Raw genomic sequence first — 20,200 nt, 5'->3', positions numbered from 1 at the left:
TGATTACATAATGGGTGTATGGGAGACAATACGCGCACTTATGTAGTACGAAGGTATTAAATTAATCACTCAATACATTGTATAGGGTAAGTCCAGGATAGATGCCCCACTTTTTGAAACAGCTCTGTAACTCAGTCAGTAAGTTTTTATCAACAATTTGACCTTAGTATCTGTAAACTTTGGTTTTTCGTCTATGATATTACTATAATTATTTTAGTTTAAGTTAATACCGATTCTGAGCAAATACCATTTTAATTGATCTCTAAAAAGTGGGATAGACGCCTAATGTAGGGGATAGAAGACTCACTGTATGATTGCTTCAAAGGATAGATGCCTGATGCAGGAATAGATGACTCGTTAATACAGTTTTTGAATTCTAAGGATCAAATGCATTTTGAAATCAAACAAGCCAAGTATTATTATTTAAGATTGTTTGTTATTAAATGAATTAAAAATGAAATTTAATATTTTTTATTAAAAATAGTACATAGTAGTACATCCACCCGAAGTCGGGTAAAAAGGTAATTCGATCAGAAGGGCACCCTATTTATTACTTTCCTAAGGTTAGCCGTACTACATTCTATTTTTCTTCTTACTTGCTACTTGTGACAAAAAGAGCAGGTTAGGATAGATGCCCCTAGGTGCATGGGACATGGCCCTAAGGGCATCTATACCCAAAAAAAATTAGGCAACTATCCTTTTAGCATAGGATAGGTGCCTTTTTTTAATAAAAAATATAATAACACTAAAAATCGAATTAAACATAGCTATCCCGTCTAATTTATAAGATAGTCTATCAAATTATATAAAAATCTGCTTCATTTTACAGCTGACAAAAAAATTATCCATTAAAAGATACTTACCAATTTTATTTCGACGCTCGCTAACTAACGCACTCTTTGATGGTTTGCGAGGCGAAAATTGGTACGGGGAGGTCACTTTCTATTATACGTACTATAACTTTAGGCTAAGTTGCTTGTAACATAGTGTATTTAAAATCGCGGCACCTATCCCACTGGGGCATGTATCCTGGAATTACCCTAGTATTACTTTGATTATACTAAATACTATGAACTTTAACGCCATTGAATGATTATTAAAACGACAAGATGTAAATCTGCTGCGATGACTAACTTTTTTGAGTTAGAGGTTCCTTTGCACTTCTTTTTATCGAAATCTTTCTTATTTACTTATCTTTTTACGGATAGCGGATTCTTCTAGCAGCGAAAAAACACTTTGTGACTTTAGACTCTACAAAATGGTAGTTTCTTTCTTTTATATTCCATGTGATATGTAATGGGTGTTAGTTTGTAATATAATATTGGTACTCGCATAAATTGTATAGTACTTAATATATTTGGTACATGGAGGCTTCGTAATTATTTTTATGCCTAAACAATCTTTACAAGTAATTTAATATGAACTTTTACCTAATTAGGATAATGCCACTAAGTTTACCATAATTAGATTACCTCTCCACCGGCACGCACGGTCAACATCGACAACAAAGGTTGTTATTTGATTGTGGACTGTAAGCGTATTGAAATAAGGACTAATATACTCTGTTTTTGTAGAGTCCGATAATGTTAGGGTTGCCAATTTTCGTTAAGAAATTATAATACAATTATATTCGATTTTTATGCCAATATTAATCAATATAGTAAATTGTATAGTACTTAATATATTTGGTACATGGAGGCTTCGTAATTATTTTTATGCCTAAACAATCTTTACAAGTAATTTAATATGAACTTTTACCTAATTAGGATAATGCCACTAAGTTTACCATAATTAGATTACCTCTCCACCGGCACGCACGGTCAACATCGACAACAAAGGTTGTTATTTGATTGTGGACTGTAAGCGTATTGAAATAAGGACTAATATACTCTGTTTTTGTAGAGTCCGATAATGTTAGGGTTGCCAATTTTCGTTAAGAAATTATAATACAATTATATTCGATTTTTATGCCAATATTAATCAATATAGTTTGCCAAATTTACAACATCGACCCATTCAATTTCCAACAAATTATAACCAAGCAAGATTCCATAACAACATTTACCACCCACATTGAAAACATAGTTAGCAACCTAAAATCTTTCAACAATTAAAATCCTAAATCACGTAGGAGAGAGCAACGCGTAAACCGATAGCGCCGCGCTCTCTCTGAAATTAAAAATGCCCAAATTAAAAAAAAAAAAAAAAAAACTAGCTTTCCGCTCGCGGCTTCGCCCGCGTGGAATTTTGTCTGTCACATTAAAATTTTATAGCGCGCGTCCCTGTTTTAAAAACCGGGATAAAAACTATCCTATGTCCTTTCCCGGGACTCAAACTATCTCCCTGCTAAATTTCATCAAAATCGGTTCAGTGGTTTAGGCGTGAAAGCGAGACAGACAGACAGACTTACTTTCGCATTTATAATATTAGTATAGATAGTATTGATTAATTTATGTGCGAAGAAATTTGAAACAACAATAGAAACTTTTGTGGCGATTTACTTTGCTTGTTAAAGCGTAGCCAACTTTTTTATGCGGCTAAATAACATTGTATTAAAATGTAATAAATTGTAAGAAATTATTCTTATTTATTATCTTAAGAAAAGTAATGATATCATACTCAATATGTTTAATGTTTCCTTAATATGTAACATGGCAGTTAGGTTACTTAAAATTATTAATGTCTATACTATACTAGGAACTATAAAATTATTTACTGATAACATTTCAGAGCAAGTATACAAAATAGCTTTACATTCAGAAACAAATTAGATTATAAGACAATACTCGTAATTTCCAGTTAGTGGCAACCCTGTGGCATACAAGAGCCCTCACGATAATGGGAAAAGTTTAAATCAAGCAAATCCTTTGTGCTTCGGGCAAACGCTTGTTATTATATACGTTTCACCTGGACTGTTTCCTACTTAATTATGTATTAATAAACGCCCGAAATGGTCCTAATTGGCTCATCACTTAGAGGTGATTGTTCCTTTTGCTATAATTAGATTTAATGAGTGTACGTAATATTCCGGTGTGACTTAGGGCTGCGGTGATTGCATTGAATATCCTGAGAAAGTTGAGATAATAACTAAGTATATGCTTTCGTCATTTTGCTATGAAAGAAGTAAGTGTCTGACACCCGTATTCACAAACAGTAGGTACTATGAGGTCTCACAGTGAGCGTGGACGCACAGGGTGATACACGAACCAATCACTGAGCTTTATTCAACGCTGTGCGTTCGATTTGCTGCTTCAAATAAGCAAGCATCGTTTATAAATACGGGTGTGTGTCATTCACATCATCATCAATCGTTGCAACTTTTGATAATTTTCAATACTATTGGTAAATCCGTCTTCCACCAAGTGGGAATAGGCCTGTCTATGGTTATTTTTGGTATATTAATTCCTAAATACTGTGATAAAAAAGCTTAAAATTGCAATGAAAAATAAAACAAACTGTTGGCAAAATGGATACACTTATACGATATCATCTATTGCGTGCAGTGCAAAGCTACGTAGAGCACACGTTTACCATTTGTAAAGGTGTGACTATGCTATGAGAGTACGAGACCAACTTGGCGCGAACTATGTTACAAATGTCATTACATACTACTAATAACGTCGGATGTGCGCATACAGACGCAATAAAGGTGTCTCGGCGTTTATTAACTATTGTTGAACTACTGCAGCTGCTATATTAAACTGTAATGTAACTCGCACCGGATATTAAAATCTGTAGCAATTGCTGTAACGCGTTCGTGTATATTTTTTAAAATGCTACAGCAAATAAAAGAACATCGTACCTATTTAATTTTCTCGGAATATTTATTTCGATGCTGCAATGTTTATTTCACGTCAAAAATGTTTAATGTTTTCCTGAATATATTTAAACAGATCAATTTTTATTCCGTATCAAAAATATATAGGTACTTAACACGTGTTTGGGGAACTAACATTTACGAGTATACGTATGCAGACAAAATAAATGTTATTTTAGCAACTTTGAAGACATTTTTTAAATGATAGTGCAAGGCATGCTTACATTGATGCAATATTGCCGTTATACACATTCTTTTAGGCACGTGACGCTTAATATAGGATTTTTAGGCAGGATTTTCGTCTTTAGAGCAAAAGTGTACTTTATTTGTATACAGAAATACTTCAACAATCGCTTTGTTTGTCTATATAGGCCTGACTGCGGGCCCCTAAAACACAATTTAACTTTTGACACATCTTTTGCACGATAAAACTTAACGGCCGCGATGCAAACTTTGAGAAGCTTACCTCTAAAATAGTTTACACGAAAGGTATTTACGCTTCAAGTTGTTGAATTTACTTAAACAACTTTAACAGTATTTCGGTAAGATGCGTTTTATTAATAGGCCTCGTTTCATCTTAGCTTTAGCGAGTTTTTTGACTTTATTTCTATACAGAGCGTTATCTTTCTCCGCTATCATTTTGTTTTCTGGTGCCAGTTAGTAAATTCTAGCGATAAGGGCAAATGTATTTCTCTTTTCTACAACATTCTATAAAATAAATTTGAACAGTCTCCCAACTCCCAAGGCTCCTCTCTCTCTTGAACGATAATAATTTGTGTAAGTATCAGAGATTTGCGAGAATTGCCGTATTAATTTTCTATTCGTAATTATACTAACTTTTCACATAGGTACCTATTTAACTACAACTGGTAAGTACGTATTGATTCTAATCGATATGAACGTCAATACCAAGGGGTTTGTGCGATAAAAAAAATACACCCTAAATAACAATACCATCGGTTTGGCATCGCCGAAAAGGACACACAATTTAGTTTAATAACGTTATCCATAAAAGTGGATATGGGACCCCGTTCTCACTGTCATCTTAGTACAGGCGATCTGTCTTCCAAACCATCGCCCCACAAACCTTATCGGCCGCTGGGGCGTACCAAAACACAGCTAAGGGAATACGCTGCGCCAGCAAATTTCATCGAAAAATTACGAGGATACACCACTGAATATAACATGCTGTAATAACACGGTGACTTCTATGTTGGGCAGCATTTTGGAGACGTGTTCCTCGAATTAAGCGCCGCTACGTGATTGTGCTAAGCTGGGCACGTGTTTTAGAACTATTTGGATTCAAAATCGTGTAATAATTTTGCACAAAATGAACACGAATTTGTACCTTACGTTTTAGGATTTATGATGTTTTGAAATCGTCTTCTGGTTTGAACAGGCGCATAAAGTTTTGTTTCGTAGTCCTAAGTTAAAATATTTAGGTACCTTTTGTATGTTTGTAAAATGATTAGTACTTATTAATGCTTGTGACTTTAACATAAGCCGAGCTTTAAATCTATTCATTAAAACTGAAATGAAGAGCTTATCATAGCTTAATATACTAATTATTGTTAGTGTAATACATTTATTGAATGAATGATAGTTAAATCATGAATAGTTTGATGCATAAAACGTTATTATCCGCTTATTTGGAATCCATTTCAAATAAGCGGAAATTCAGTTATCAACTCGTGATTTAGAGATTTAATTGGCTAATTTCTGTCCAACAGTTGATGTTTAGAGTAGGATTTATCATACGAGTAGTTTAATTCACAGAAAAATTTTCAATTACTTATCGAATCTTTACAAAGCAGGAGACGGTTGAGAAATGAGACGGTTGGAGTTATTAGTTGTAAATCTCTAAATGTTCTTCTACTACTTTTATTATGGGCCATGATGACTTGATAATGATAATTTTATTTGCATAAGACATGGTATAATGGTGTCATTGTGATAGTGAGCACAACTTGAGGACACAACAACCATGGTCTGCAGTATTCTAGCCAAACTAGGTACTTACTCAGAAGTGATACAAGTGATTTTTTACTCTATATCTAATAAAATATTACGTTGCCCCTGGGGACCGAATACAAATTCCTCAATGAAAGACTCACCCTCTTAAAACTGACTACGGAACAATAGCGGAGGAAAAGAAGACGAATGCATTTTCAAATCTAAGTTCAGTCTCCTAAAAACGATATCACATACACAATTATACAAACACTTACCGTTACCGCCCAGTCTCTGAAATCCTCCTTGCACATGATTCTATTCAACTGTAAAGATTGTCTGGTATTTTCCCACTTTAAAAACAAAATCCACGTCACAGGTGGTGGGATAAAGTACTTACCCCGCAGCTTAAAGTGACATTGACTCGCGCGACGGGCAAAAATGAAGCCGGTGGATTTCGCAGGGCCCGTACCCTTATAAATTCGTCCAGTTTATGCCCTCATTATGGTACATCTATCCGTAAATTTGCGATGTAACAACGTTTCTCTTTTGCGGCCAGTGGCTTTGTATTGTCGGATCCCAACGTTTGTTATACCGTTTTTTACCGCTTTATTTCAATTACAAGTGTTTGTTGCTACGTTAATAAAACAAACGAAGATTGCGCTCTAAGCTGGTATAGCAGAGTTTATTTTTGTTTGTTAAGTTTAATCAACGTGTTTGTTATATAGGGTGTTTATTTTTATCTGACTTCACTCTATTATTATATTACTATGATAAATGTAGACAACTCTGATTGTTTACTTTTAAAATTTTCATGCCTAAGCCACAACCTAAGCTGCTAAACCAATTAATTATAATGCATTCTTGGACCTATTATAAAGACATCGACTTTTGTGCAAACTGATTGCTCTGAAGCTACGAGAAAAGTTTGTATTAAATATGCAAATAACTTGATCATCTATTATTTCCTATAGTAAGCTAAGTCAACTTAAAGCGGTTCATTAAGTCTGATACCAGAATTAACACAAACATCTTGAAAAACAATTCTCACATAACCACATTAACCACGCATAAGCATTTAGCGTTCTATTACCATAATTTAATACCTACTCCATTGTACAAAACAATGTTTCTAAAGAGTATATTTGCTTTCATCTATTAAATCTCTTACTTATATTGCGCAGATTTTAATCTACACTCTGCATTAGACGTCTCGCGATGAGAGCTCTTGAACATTGTGTTAAAAAGACCGCCTGCAGCGCTGTGTAATCCGTGCATGTTATAGGTAGCTATTATACCTACTTGAAAGCCGTCTAGCTAACGATATTTTGCGATATTTTTTTTAATAATGGATAAACGATGTCCGCGGCTTATGTTTTGTGATAATATTATTTTAGTAACATGTCTTTAAAAGTGCGTGAAAATTATGGTAGCTATGAATTGTTTAGTGACAGATTAAAATACAATTAATTTGTATAAATAGACTTACTTATTTTGAGTTTTTAATTAAGTCTTTAAACTTTTTGGTTAAGCCGGCCGGTTAGAACCGGCTAGGTACTAATACGAGTATTTACTTGTATTTTTTTTTATAGAACCATCGTCATTTGTTTTCGTTTTGCGGAAGTTTCTCCGCTTCCCTGACGCAAGCCATAGAGAAAAAGAACTTTTGGCGGGAAGTTAAAAACCTTTGAAGGTATTTTCGGATAATTGTGACAAAAATAACCTTGTAATTAACTTTTATTACGCCCAAAAATGTGTAAAAGAGCAGGTGTTGTATCAGTTACAATTTCATGTGATTTTTTTAACAAAACTGTGTCTGGCTTTACTTTAGATTTTAATTATTCGCTCGTTAGTCTTACAAATCCTTGCGGTCAAACCATCCGTTACCTGATCGCCGGTTTATCCGCGCCATGGTTATGGAGGCACGCTCCCTGGGAGTACAATGTACACTGGCTTGCGGTAGAGCTGAAATTCAATCCGAAATGTCATGGTATGTGCAAATAGTTTATTAAAGTTGTTGGTCTGCTTGAGACCTCGGCTTTAGCAATAGCTGAAACGTCAAGCTTCTATACTAGTAAGAATATTAGAATTTTTTTTTCTGTCCGTCTGTCTGATTTTTCACGCTTAAACTGAATTTAACCAAACCGATTTAAATAAAAGGTCGGAAAATCATCAACTTTCCCGAGAATTTTCCTATACCTACTTCCACCATAATTAAAACAATTACCGCCTCGTACTTTTTTACTACATGATTTTAAGAAAAGTTATATGATTTGTTTTTAAACTTTTCCTTGTCGAGTGAGTGAGACAGATAAGTAATCTAGGCTACATCGAAACCATTTTCCAAAATGGAGCCCTTTTTATTCGTCGAACGGTATTATTTCATTGGAGGCTTATGCCGTTGACGTGTCCGGAATTAAAATTCATTTGTTTTATTTAAATGTGAATAAAATACGACTTACAATCTCCTCATATTAATTCACCGTAGTCGCACGACGTGTGAAAATTAATTTCATAATTTCGTGCGTCCTCCGATTCCTGCAACCATATTTTTTATTTTATTTCTCGGAACAAAAGTAATCATTAGGCTGCAGATTTCGGAGTATTCATGATGAATAATTGATCATTCAAGCTTGCCAGAAATTCGTGATAATGATTTATTTCCTGGAGGATATTTTATTGACAAGGCTCCATATTTATTAATTGTGTTTTTGTCACTGTTTTGCGAATTTCAATAAATTTGTATGGTATTCGCAATAAGTTTCAAACTCAGTCACATAGTTATACGTAGGAATAATACTTTTAATGTTTTATTGAAATAGAATCTTGAGAATTACTTAAGTCCAAAATATTTAAAATGAAAGGTTTTTTTTCGTGTTTACATTTTCTCACAACATTTTCAGGTCAAAGATACCTTATTAACACACATTTTCTTAACACTTACTTACGTATAGGGTAGATATGTATGTATCATCCTAGACTGCATCTCACTTAACATCAGGTGCGATTGCGGTCAAATGAGCCTGCCTTGTTATGCATAAAAAAATTATATTTATAGTGTCTTCTTATGACCTGTGTATAAAAAAATGACCCTATTTTGCGTAGTTGTATTAACACGTTCACTTCGCAGGTGACCTGCCGCGGCCGAGGAGCAAAGGAGAGTACGTCTTCGTGATAGCACAGCTTCTCTTCGGGCTGCTTCTCTTCGCGACGGTACTGGGACACGTGGCCAACATCGTCACGTCGGTCAGCACCGCCAGGAAAGAGTTCCAGGGTGAGTTAATACTTTTTTCTTTCCTGCCAGCTACTTTGTTATTTAGAGAGAACCTTCGTAAAGTAGAAATGGTTTGCTGGTCATTTGATTTTGGAACTCATACGTACTATAATAATTGGGAAATAAAACTTCCATAAGAGAAATTCATGATTTGTGTAAGTGGCCATGTGTCATATTTTAAAGTGCAAACACATTTTTTAATAACCAATGAGTTAGAGCTATAGCTACATAATAATATTATAGTTTAACAACAAAGCTAACGCATCATAGTAAAACGCGTGTCGAAGGCTGAAAAAAAAACATCGCGTACACTGTACATACATGCTTCTAAGATGCAAAACAGCGTCACACCAATCGCCAGTTAATCACACCATTACAAATAGGCAAGTATATCTCACCGAGCCAGACACAACACTATCGTGATCACGGTTACCTAAACCCGCAAAGGAGATTACTTAGCAAACTGCACACGACGTCCAAATAAGCGGGGAACGAGTTAACAGAACCCTTCCCGCGCCTAGTGTACACTGTACACCCGTGTGTACACTGTATACCAGTGGTTCTCAAACATTTGTGAACCACGGTCAGTTCTGACTGGCTTTGATTTGTTTGTTGTTCGCACGGAACAATGGTTACGCTCGGTATCGTAACGTATAAGAAAAATCAATCAGAAAATAAATCTGAACCAAAAAGTCGACGTTATTTGCACCAACAATGCAATAGGTGCAATACCGTGATCACGATAGTTTTTCACGATTTGTTAAATAAAAAAAATAAAAATTTTGAGCTTGCTCGCCTTTTCTGTTACTCCGTGATCATGGCGCTTGCAACAGTGCCGAAATATCGGAGGCATAAGAGATAATAAGAGACATGGTAGCAATCCCGTTAAAAATAAATTATTCTAATAAAATTATTTACTCAAAACTACTCACGACATACGGCGCTGTAATAAGTACTTACTCAAAATGCATACTTATTTTGACCCATGCGTCAGACCACTGTTTGGGAACCACAGTACAGCACACAGTGTTATTAGAGTGCAGACATTTGGAGTAATTTAATCTTCTTCAAACGCGCAGTGCGGTACGAGCTGCGTTAGTCTTTGCGGCGTAATTTTTGAGCCGGTGCTTAAACTTTTAGCCAACAACCCTCTATTGAACAAGCTTACTGGTCTACTTAACTCGGCGATACTTAACCCAGAGTTTTTGTACCTGGCATAGTTACACAGATAAGAATTTCAATTGAGTGAAATACATCCAGGGAATGGCGATCTCATGCAATGATAATAATACCTATATTAATTGTGAGCCTTTATAAAAGGAATGATGGATGACGTAGATAATTTAAAAGCTCTCTATAAGCTTATGTTGTTGTACTTATGACCTATTTTAGGCAAGCTATGCTAATGCAAACGGATAAATAATTTAATACTTGAGTGGTTGGTTGTCTTTAATACGCCTTTGACACAATTTAACTTGAATACTGAATCTAATCAAGGTCACCCAAAGGGCGATGGAGCGGGCTATGCTCGGAGTCTCCCTACGTGATCGAATCAGAAATGAGGAGATCCGCAGGAGAACCAAAGTAACCGACATAGCTCGCAGAATTGCTAAAATCAAGTGGCAGTGGGCGGGGCACATTGCTCGTAGAGACGATGGCCGTTGGGGCAGGAAAGTTCTCGAGTGGCGACCACGGGCTGGAAGACGTAGCGTGGGCAGGCCTCCTACTAGGTGGACCGACGATCTGGTAAAGGTCGCGGGAAGAGCCTGGATGCGGGCAGCGCAGGACCGTTCATTGTGGAAAACCTTGGGGGAGGCCTTTGTCCAGCAGTGGACGTCATTTGGCTGAAACGAAGACGAAGACTGAATCTAACTTATTCATCACCATATTTTTTTATGAATAAATATTTTTTAAAGTAGAATGGAATCAAAGAAAAGCTTTGTATTTCCTGAGCTAAATCACACTGTCAATTTATTTCTTGTCAGCTTAAAAAACAGAGAGTCAGCGTTTTTTGCCGTCCTTTATACACAAGAATAACATCGGCGCGCTTTGTTGACGACCGTCTAACAATTTGAATATAAACTACGTGCTTAGGCCAGGGCAGATGCGACTGCACTCCGGATTGTTTACATTGCTCTCTGAGTATTTCTGTCCCCATCGGACGAAGGCTTTATTGCTTAAGATCTAGGCAATAGGTATTAAAGCTTTATGTGGCTTTATGGAGCCGTATCTATAGGTACTGTAGCTGTAACAGTACTCGTAGGTATATTTTTAATTTACAAATACTATTACTTAATAAAAACACGAATAGGTTTATGCACATTATCTTTTCTCGTACATGCTAATGATAAATAAAGTATTGCAAACTTTCAATCAATATTGCGAACTTTTTATCACCTTAACTACATATTTCAGTGAACTTATTATATAAGAAGTGAAATAAGACAGTTCAGTCTCAGTTTCATATCGTATGTGTAATATCGCGAGTCTATTAAAAATAGTCGTATACGTTGTCATACGTGCGACATTGTATAAGTAACGGTCTCGTGAAAACCATATTGCAATGTGAATATACTTATAACTCCCCTTTTAAAGACACTCAGCATAGAAATTTAAAAATAGCTTGAGCGAAATAACATTAACACCAGAAAAAAGCCATGTACCTACACACTTCCAACAATACTTATCTCCGTTCGTGACTGATTGTGGAACTCATTGAAAAGCGCGCTGAGATTGACTGGCGATTCTATATTGCATTAGGCCAGGCGATTGTGTAGCTAATGAAACCCATGTTTTATGTCGAGGTATCGGCTATTTATAGAACGGGCAGAAAAGAAACCAACTTGGACAGCTAACTAGGGCAGGCATGAAAGGGTTGAACCCAGAGCCGTAAAAGTTTCAATAATATGCTTACTTGTACGAGTTCAAGAGTTGCTTAGAAAAGTAAAAGTTTATTTTTTCATATTGTAACTGTTGGAAAGATATTTATGCAAAAGAATAATTGTATTAAGTATAAATCAACAGATTTCATAGATGTGTATCGCTAAAAGTATCTTGAAGGAGTATTTTATCCTCTAGCACATTTAATCAGTCTATTGTCTCAAGAAAAACTGAAGAAACTGTAAAGGGCTGTGTCACACTCGTGAGATTAGCTGCGTTAAATTAAAATCTGCTTTAAACTAAGATAAAAGGGGTTTTAAGTTAAAATATAGGAGAATCCGTTGTTTTTAAAACACACTACCTGAAAATTGCGCACGGCACAGCCACAGACCACAGCTAGTTTTGAATTTAAGACTGACTTTATGTAGGTTGATAAGCTCAGAACGTGGGTGTGTAGAATTTCGGTTTGTTGGCGTTTCTTGTTATCTGTTACCGAAATAACTTATTCCCCATTTTATTTATAGCCATCCACATGTAATTGTAGAATTGAGGGCCTGTTTCACAACATTTAGAGTTTGGAAATTTATCTTTCTAGTTGAACAGGCAAGTCACCGTTAAATAGCAACCCTTATTTTGATACATAACTTTTTTTGAGGTAATTAACTAAGTATCTATTTCTACTCTATTATAAAGTTAAAAAAAATCATACACAAATTGTTAAAAATGTCAAGATCCCGCAAGTGTAGCTTTTCTCATTAAATCAAATAAGCACGTGGATTTACTTTAGATAATCTTAAATGGTCTAACTACTTTAATCTTGCGTTACTAAACTGTAACGGTAACTCACCCAGACCGCATTACTCTCAATCCAAGACGACTGCATCCACGTGTAACAGTACACTCAGCAGGGGATAATACAATTTATATAAAAGCCGGGTGTCATCCATCTTTGGCAAATGGCCGTGGCAACCGCTACTACCTTTCCACTTACTACGTTCCTGACATAGCTCCAGTACCGTAAACAACCATAAAATATCTCTACCGCCGACTGCGGTATGCCTGACCTTTTTCCGCGCCATTTTTATAATACAAAATAAAAAACGACAGTTTCATATACCATATCAGATAACTGAAGCGTTCACTTCGGTTAAGAGGTTTAGCGAGACTAGAGACACTTTACATAGATCTTTTTTTTACTGTTAGAGGTTAGTAAAATCTTCATTGTTTTTACTTTTTGGTAAGTACAATGATAATGTCGTAACTAACGTGTAAACCACGTGGAAAATGCACACGTGACTTCATTTTTTTTTAATTCTCAGCCATCACCCACATCATCATCAGCAGTCAAATTTTACGCGTTCACTTAAATGCGCTTTCATAAAATTAAATTGCTGAAGGGACTATCCGCACAGCAATTCGATCATCAACACCCCTGTCCATATCACGATCAAAGTTTATCACGCAAGTACGATCAGCGCGAAAATTTTCCACCATTTACGTTCACAAAAAGGTGTTTTCCTAAACGGCTGAAGAGGCCTGTTGCTGTCTGTACAGCAGATCAATTATTGTCGAATTGGTAGAAGCGCGCGGCGGGCGCAGCGTGGCGGATCGATGGGGAGAGAGCGGGAGGGTGAGGCGTCCGACTTTCGCCAGCTATTTATAGAATTCAAGCCGGTGACCTATTTCGTTGCAGCGAGGAAGGTCACGGATTCAGCCTCTGCCGTCGGCGCCATTGTCTCAGAACTGCAACCCCAATTAAAGTTGTTGACACTTTGCCGCTCTCTGTGCATAAAACGTGCGCGCCGCGAATTGATTGGGTTTGATTTGCTTATTGCTTTTGCTGCAGTTTCTCATTTGAGGGGGCTTGTTCGTACTTAAAACTAGATGATGTTTGTCTATCTACTGCATTTTTAATCAATGTTTAATGAAATATCAGCGTCGCAAATAATTGCATTGATAGCCTGAAAAAAAGTCGTAAAGAAATAAGTGAAGATTTAAAATTGAGACATTTTTCACACATAGCAAATTGGTTAAAAATAGCATAGACCAATAAATTATTTTTGTAAAAGTCTGATCTTGTTTTAAAGATTAAGAACTTCAATTTATGTATGTATTAAAATCTCAATTAAAGTGATTAAAAATATTAGGTTAGAGCTATTTCTTGATTCAACAGTACATAACTTTTTAAAAAAATAAAACCGACTTCAAATGCGTGAACACAAAAAAAAACTAAAAATTAAAAATATTGCGTATAAAAAAGTTCATCCCCAATTTTCCACCCTTGGGGGTGAAATATTTTCTTCAAATTCGCATGAAACCACCCTTTTGATAATACCTATTCAACAAAAAAATAATCGTTCAAATTGATTTATAATCGGCGGAGATATTGCGTATAAAAAAGTTCATCCCCAATTTTCCACCCTTGGGGGTTGTTTTTTCTATTATTAAATTTAAATGGGACCACCCTTGAGGTATTACCTATACGCCGAAAAAAGATTTGTTCAAATCGGTTCGTAATTGGCGGAGTTATCGCGTAACAAACATAGAAAAAAAAAAAAAAAAACATACGGGTCGAATTGAGAACCTCCTCCTTTTTTTTGAAGTCGGTTGAAAATTACAAGAACGGGTACAACGGCCCAATTCTAATAGGTACCAACCTAAATATGTCTCTACCTCCATTCATGCTTCCCTCCGTAGATATGCCCTTGCTTGACATATCAAGATACTCACTTATTCACACGCCTCCATATATTACATTACCTCTGGTAGAGTCCGACCTTGACCTACCCGCAAACTGTTCAGCAGACAACTAGGTGAAACTGCTTAGTAATCTTGAAAATTGTTTCGTTGAGTTGACGGTTTAGAAAGAGGGAAAAGGTTTTAAGTTAGTTTTAGAGATCTGCAAGTCAAACACTTCATAGGTATTTGTTCAATGTAGGATGAGATACAGGTTGGTAAGAACTTGCAAACTACGAATATAGCTCCAAGTGGAAAATTTATGATATTCTCTTCAACTCGTAATGTATCGTTGTAAATAAGAATGTATTCTGGGGTGACTAGAATGTGACTTTTCTAAAACATGACTCTGTCAATTAAAAAATCCGTTGTAAAGTATTTCCCTGATTACGAAAAAATACAAAATACCTACTACCATGGGTGACGGAATTCTCTTGTAATATAATCTGAGTTTCGTTTTCTCATTATGCGTGCTAACGTGACTCGGCTCCCGTTACCTTTTAAAAAGCTATAATCACTCTTTGTTGTTACCGCAGTAGGATTCTGTACGGATAAGCCACCCCAAAAATAAACCGAGCCGGGCGGGAGACAGACTTATAAAGTATAATTAGATGGAACTCCCAAGACAAGACCTAAAGTGCTGATTTGTATAATCTAAAAATAAAATCGGAAGTTACGGTGATTTAGGCTTAATGCCCCAAGTAAATTTAAGTGAAAAAGAAATACAAGGGAGATAGATGGAACTTCGTTAAACTTTTTCGCCATGGACGGCGCATCTTCTTTACTCTCGGTTTCGTTGGGTTTTCTGACTTGTGCCTGTAGACAATTTTAAGATTTCGATTCGATAAAGCCGTAACAAATGAGAAAAGTACACCAAGATGTAACTTGAAAACTAACGAAGTGATCACAAAAGCAAATTGAAATTGCATAATAAGTATCTAGCAATGGTAATAGCGAGAACTCACTCTACTGGTACTGAACATTATAACTAGTTGGAGAGATATGACGCTTATTTAATTTTTGATGACTTATTTCTTTACTTAAAATTGCGTGTTGCCTCAACTGTATGTGTACCTACCTAAACTTTTATCGGTTTTTCTATTATTATCAAATTTCTCAAGTTCACTTGTTACAAAAACGCACCTTTTCTTCTATGATTCTCTCGACTTTTCTGTCCTTCTAAGTGTCTTAGAGACGATAAATCCAAATCGATTTGCAAATTAGACGCAAGAGATATTGAAAACCTTAAATTATTGCAAGGTATTACAAATAGTAATAATAATACAAAGTTGGATGTTAGTTTCAGACATTTACCAATGTCCCCATTTTTACCAAAACTCCTATTAATGCACCTGACTTTCCCAAGAGTCTGCCAGGCAGCGCTTAGTAATCTCCAAGATTGTTTCGCTCGTCAAAGATATATTGGAAGGCATTTATTACAAATCACGATACTGAACTAATATTAACTTCTATGTTAGTTTCAGTAACATTTACCAATGTCCGCATTTTTACCAGAAATCCTATAATGCACCTGACCTTCCCAAGAGTGCCAGGCACCGCTTAGTAATCTCCAAGATTGTTTCGTCAAAGATATCGAACACCATTAATTGGAAGGCATTTATTACAAATCAGGATACTGAACTAATATTAACTTCTATGTTAGTTTCAGTAACATTTACCAATGTCCGCATTTTTACCAGAAATCCTATAATGCACCTGACCTTCCCAAGAGTGCCAGGCACCGCTTAGTAATCTCCAAGATTGTTTCGTCAAAGATATCGAACACCATTAATTGGAAGGCATTTATTACAAATCAGGATACTGAACTAATATTAACTTCTATGTTAGTTTCAGTAACATTTACCAATGTCCGCATTTTTACCAGAAATCCTATAATGCACCTGACCTTCCCAAGAGTGCCAGGCACCGCTTAGTAATCTCCAAGATTGTTTCGCTCGAGGGGCGGGCACGTATTGCGGCACGTGCCAACACGTATACCTGCTTAGTACGCTAATGTGACAGCCCCGTTTAGGGTTGCCACTGGAGGTGGAAAAAAGAGGTAAGATTTGGAGCTAGTTTGTTGCATTATCAGTAGCTTATGTTTCAGTTTAGAGATGGAGTTATTTATTGGATTTAAAGAAATTTTATAACAGTTAAATTATTAGTTTGTAGATCTTGGCTACACATGCATACTCGTATAAGTTGCATTGTGGAAAACAGAGGTAGAAATAGACCGTGGAAAATGACGATTAATTGAATAATCTTTTCGTATCATTGTATCCTTATGTTTTATGGTCAATGCATCAATTTATATGGAACTAAAGAATAAATAAATACACCCAAAAACTCCTGATGTAAGTCACGAAAAATACCTACCTACTCTATCACCTTATGATCAGTTGCACAGACGACGGCTCATCAACCTAGACGCTGGAATCTAGTGCAGTTGTGATAGGGGTGACTTTACAACAGAACTCTTGTCTGTACCTTAGGAGACAACAGACAACCCTATCATCCTCCTCGAACCACGTGTCACGCGCGCACATGATTTATTGTGTTAACTATCTAATGTATCACGGAGATTGATACAAGATAAAGTTAGTTCGCGGCGGATGTTCAGAGCTGCCGCTATTTCCGATGCTGCGCGACATGCCACATCGGCACCTGTGTTATGCTAATATCTGCATCGGACTTTAGGGAAAGATAAGTTTAGTTCGATTAAATATGTTGAACTATTTCCTTTTCGTTCTTTCGTACTTTATTTGGCCTGTTTTGATTGACTGGTACACCTTGGTAGATACCTTGGTAGGTACCAGTCAATCAATACCAGGTTTATAAGAGAATGTCTTGTGCCAATTGATTCGCGTATTAAACTATTTTTATATTTTATCTGAAAAGTAAAGTTTTAAAGAAACAATTGAATAATAATTAATATGGGCCTTATTATAAAACGTTAAACGCGCGTTGAACACTTGTTAAATTGATATTTAGTTTGAAAATGTCATTTTAAACCAGTGACCAACGCGCGTGTAACGTTTTCGTAATAGCGCACTGCATGATATTAGTGTCCAAAACTTGAAATGCGACCAAAATAATTCAACATGGGCTTATATAAATACTCACTCACTCAATTGATCCTTTAGAAAGTCGCTCCTATCTCATCTCACTCCTCTTTATGCTGCGTTCTAAAATATGAATAAATCATTTATATTAACTTTCTTGGGGCATTTCTCATATTCCATAATACCTCCGTCACGGCCAGGCTGCCATGAGTGATTGGACAGAAATAAAAATAAGGGTCTTGCATCAGCACAATGGACATTCCATCATTCTATTAGTGGAGATTGCAGGAAACGTATTTGCCTTTGTTGGCCGATATGAAGACTCGTTTCATTAGAGATAGATGCCTCGTAAGATGAACGATGACACTAGGCGAGGCTGAGTTATATGAGTATGAATGTGGAAGCACATTCATTTGTTTTTAGGGTTGTTCGTAGCACTAATATTAATGTATTCGCATTATATGAATATACTTTTGGTGATTTTGTAGTCAAATACTAGTCACAATAATTATTGCCAATGCAATAAGCTTTCAAGTAACATAGGTAATTTAAAATTCGCCTTTCCGTAGTTAGAATTCCTTTTTATTCGTTAGTGTCTGAATACAACGTCTCATTAATGATTAAAAATCAAAAAATGCTCATTTTATGTGTCGTGTTACAAACAGGATAACTGAAATCATGATAACTATTATCATTATATTGTCTAGCTAGCTATTAATGTCTTATCATCCAGTCTGATAGACAATTTTAGACTTTTCGATTCGTTAAATCACAAAATTAATTACGAAATATTAGCCTTCATTTTAGTAGGTACTCACCCGTTATCCTACCAATGCTAACATTAACTAACATACACGTTTATACGGTTCCATTTTCACGATTTCAGCGGCTTAAATAAGGGGCCGATTTTACGATAACAACATCGGCGCTGAACAACACACTCCCTCGGGATCCCTTTCGATCAACGTATAAAACACCACAGTGCAGCCATGTTTATAGAATTCGCGCGCTTTTGCAACTTTACTGGACAAAAAGACAGTTTTCTGCAACGGTCACGGACCCTTTGGGGTTAAATTTAATTTCGACTTGAGTGCGTTTGTAGTTATAGTAATACATATATTTTTTGAATTGAAACATACAGTGATTAATTTATTGTGAAACCTAACACAAAAATTATGGATACCCACCAAAGGGTGACAAATGTTGCATGAGAAGTGTGGGATTACTTCCCATGCAACATTTGTCACCCTTTCTACCCCTTTAAGTTTTAAAATCGTAGGCTATCCTTCTCCTAGCAAAGTTCAAATTATATCTTTATTTATACAAAAAGTTTAATTATGTAGATGTGGATTTCTATAGTATAACTATAAGTGTTTATCTGAATCTGACACGAATATGACAAACACGAAGCTAATTTAAACTACACACTTAGTTAAACTCGAACGCTTAACTCATCTGCTTTAACCAATTTAAACTTAGATATTCCGTTATCAATGTAAATTGAAACTAAGAGGTTCTTAGCGAGAATTAATCGTATCAAGTTATAGGATTACATTATACTTACCTATATCCTCCTATATCCGCAACTCGCACAAGTATTAGTACAAGTAGGTATCTACATCTATAGTCCGCGCCAATGGAATTTAGCAATGTCGCAAACTTCAAATCATGATCTTAAAGTTTATAGTTAAAGAGGTGCTGTACACTATTTCAATTGGCAATGTAAGATAAGTTTAGAAACGCATAACGGTAAAGTTCGCTACATTACAGCGCCTACTTAATACCTATACTTGAAAAATTCCATAGGTACCTATACATAAAATGGTTCTAAAGCTCGATAATAATATGGTCAAAGTAGGCACCCAGTAAAGCGTAAAATAGTTGTTAAAGTCTTACTATGTCAGGTAGGATAGATTTTTTCAAGTTAAACTTGTTAACAAAACGACAGTTTTTTTTTCATTCATTTAATCAAACTAGTTGGCCTTATTTGTTAGTCAGATTGCTGCAGCCTATTGACGCAGATACATAATACCTAATTCCTATACCAATTTCGCGCACGTAGTTCCGAATGACAGGTGGTTGATACGTGATCATGTAACTATGAATTCGAAAGGGCCCATCGTTTTGAAGACGTCACGTCTCAGACTCCTTCGGGATATCGGATGTTGTCACATTCAAAATGTATGAACACTGCGCAAAACCTTTCTGTCTGTTAGATTGTGACATGGAAATGGAGACTTGTAAATAAGGTACACTTTGGCAAAGAGACTTTAAAGACGTATCATTTATGAAAATAGTTTAAAATATATTAAACATCTTGTTTATTTTTACAATCCAAAATTACAATATTCATTTATATTTTGTAAAAACCTTATCATTTTTATCAGTGAAATCGGTCCGTTTCGCTACCGAAAAATTCCCAAAAATTTGGAATAAAAAATTGATGTATTTTAAGATTGATATTATCGAGTTTGTGGCTGA

General features: G+C 35.8%; 1 protein-coding gene across 1 annotated transcript in view; it reads left to right on the top strand.

Moving 5' to 3' along the window:
- Nucleotides 1–20,200, top strand: part of LOC135077716 (cyclic nucleotide-gated channel rod photoreceptor subunit alpha) — a 63,454-nt gene that overhangs the window by 34,808 nt on the left and 8,446 nt on the right. The window contains exon 8 of the mRNA XM_063972289.1: nucleotides 8,898–9,041. Within this exon, the coding sequence (XP_063828359.1) occupies nucleotides 8,898–9,041 (144 nt within the window). The remainder of the gene's footprint in view (nucleotides 1–8,897; nucleotides 9,042–20,200) is intronic.

This window comes from Ostrinia nubilalis, chromosome 2, assembly GCF_963855985.1.
Source record: "Ostrinia nubilalis chromosome 2, ilOstNubi1.1, whole genome shotgun sequence".
NCBI classification, from domain to species: Eukaryota; Metazoa; Arthropoda; class Insecta; order Lepidoptera; family Crambidae; genus Ostrinia; species Ostrinia nubilalis.
The sequence above is the reverse complement of the archived record's forward strand: the minus strand, read 5'-3'. Positions and strand labels throughout refer to the sequence as shown.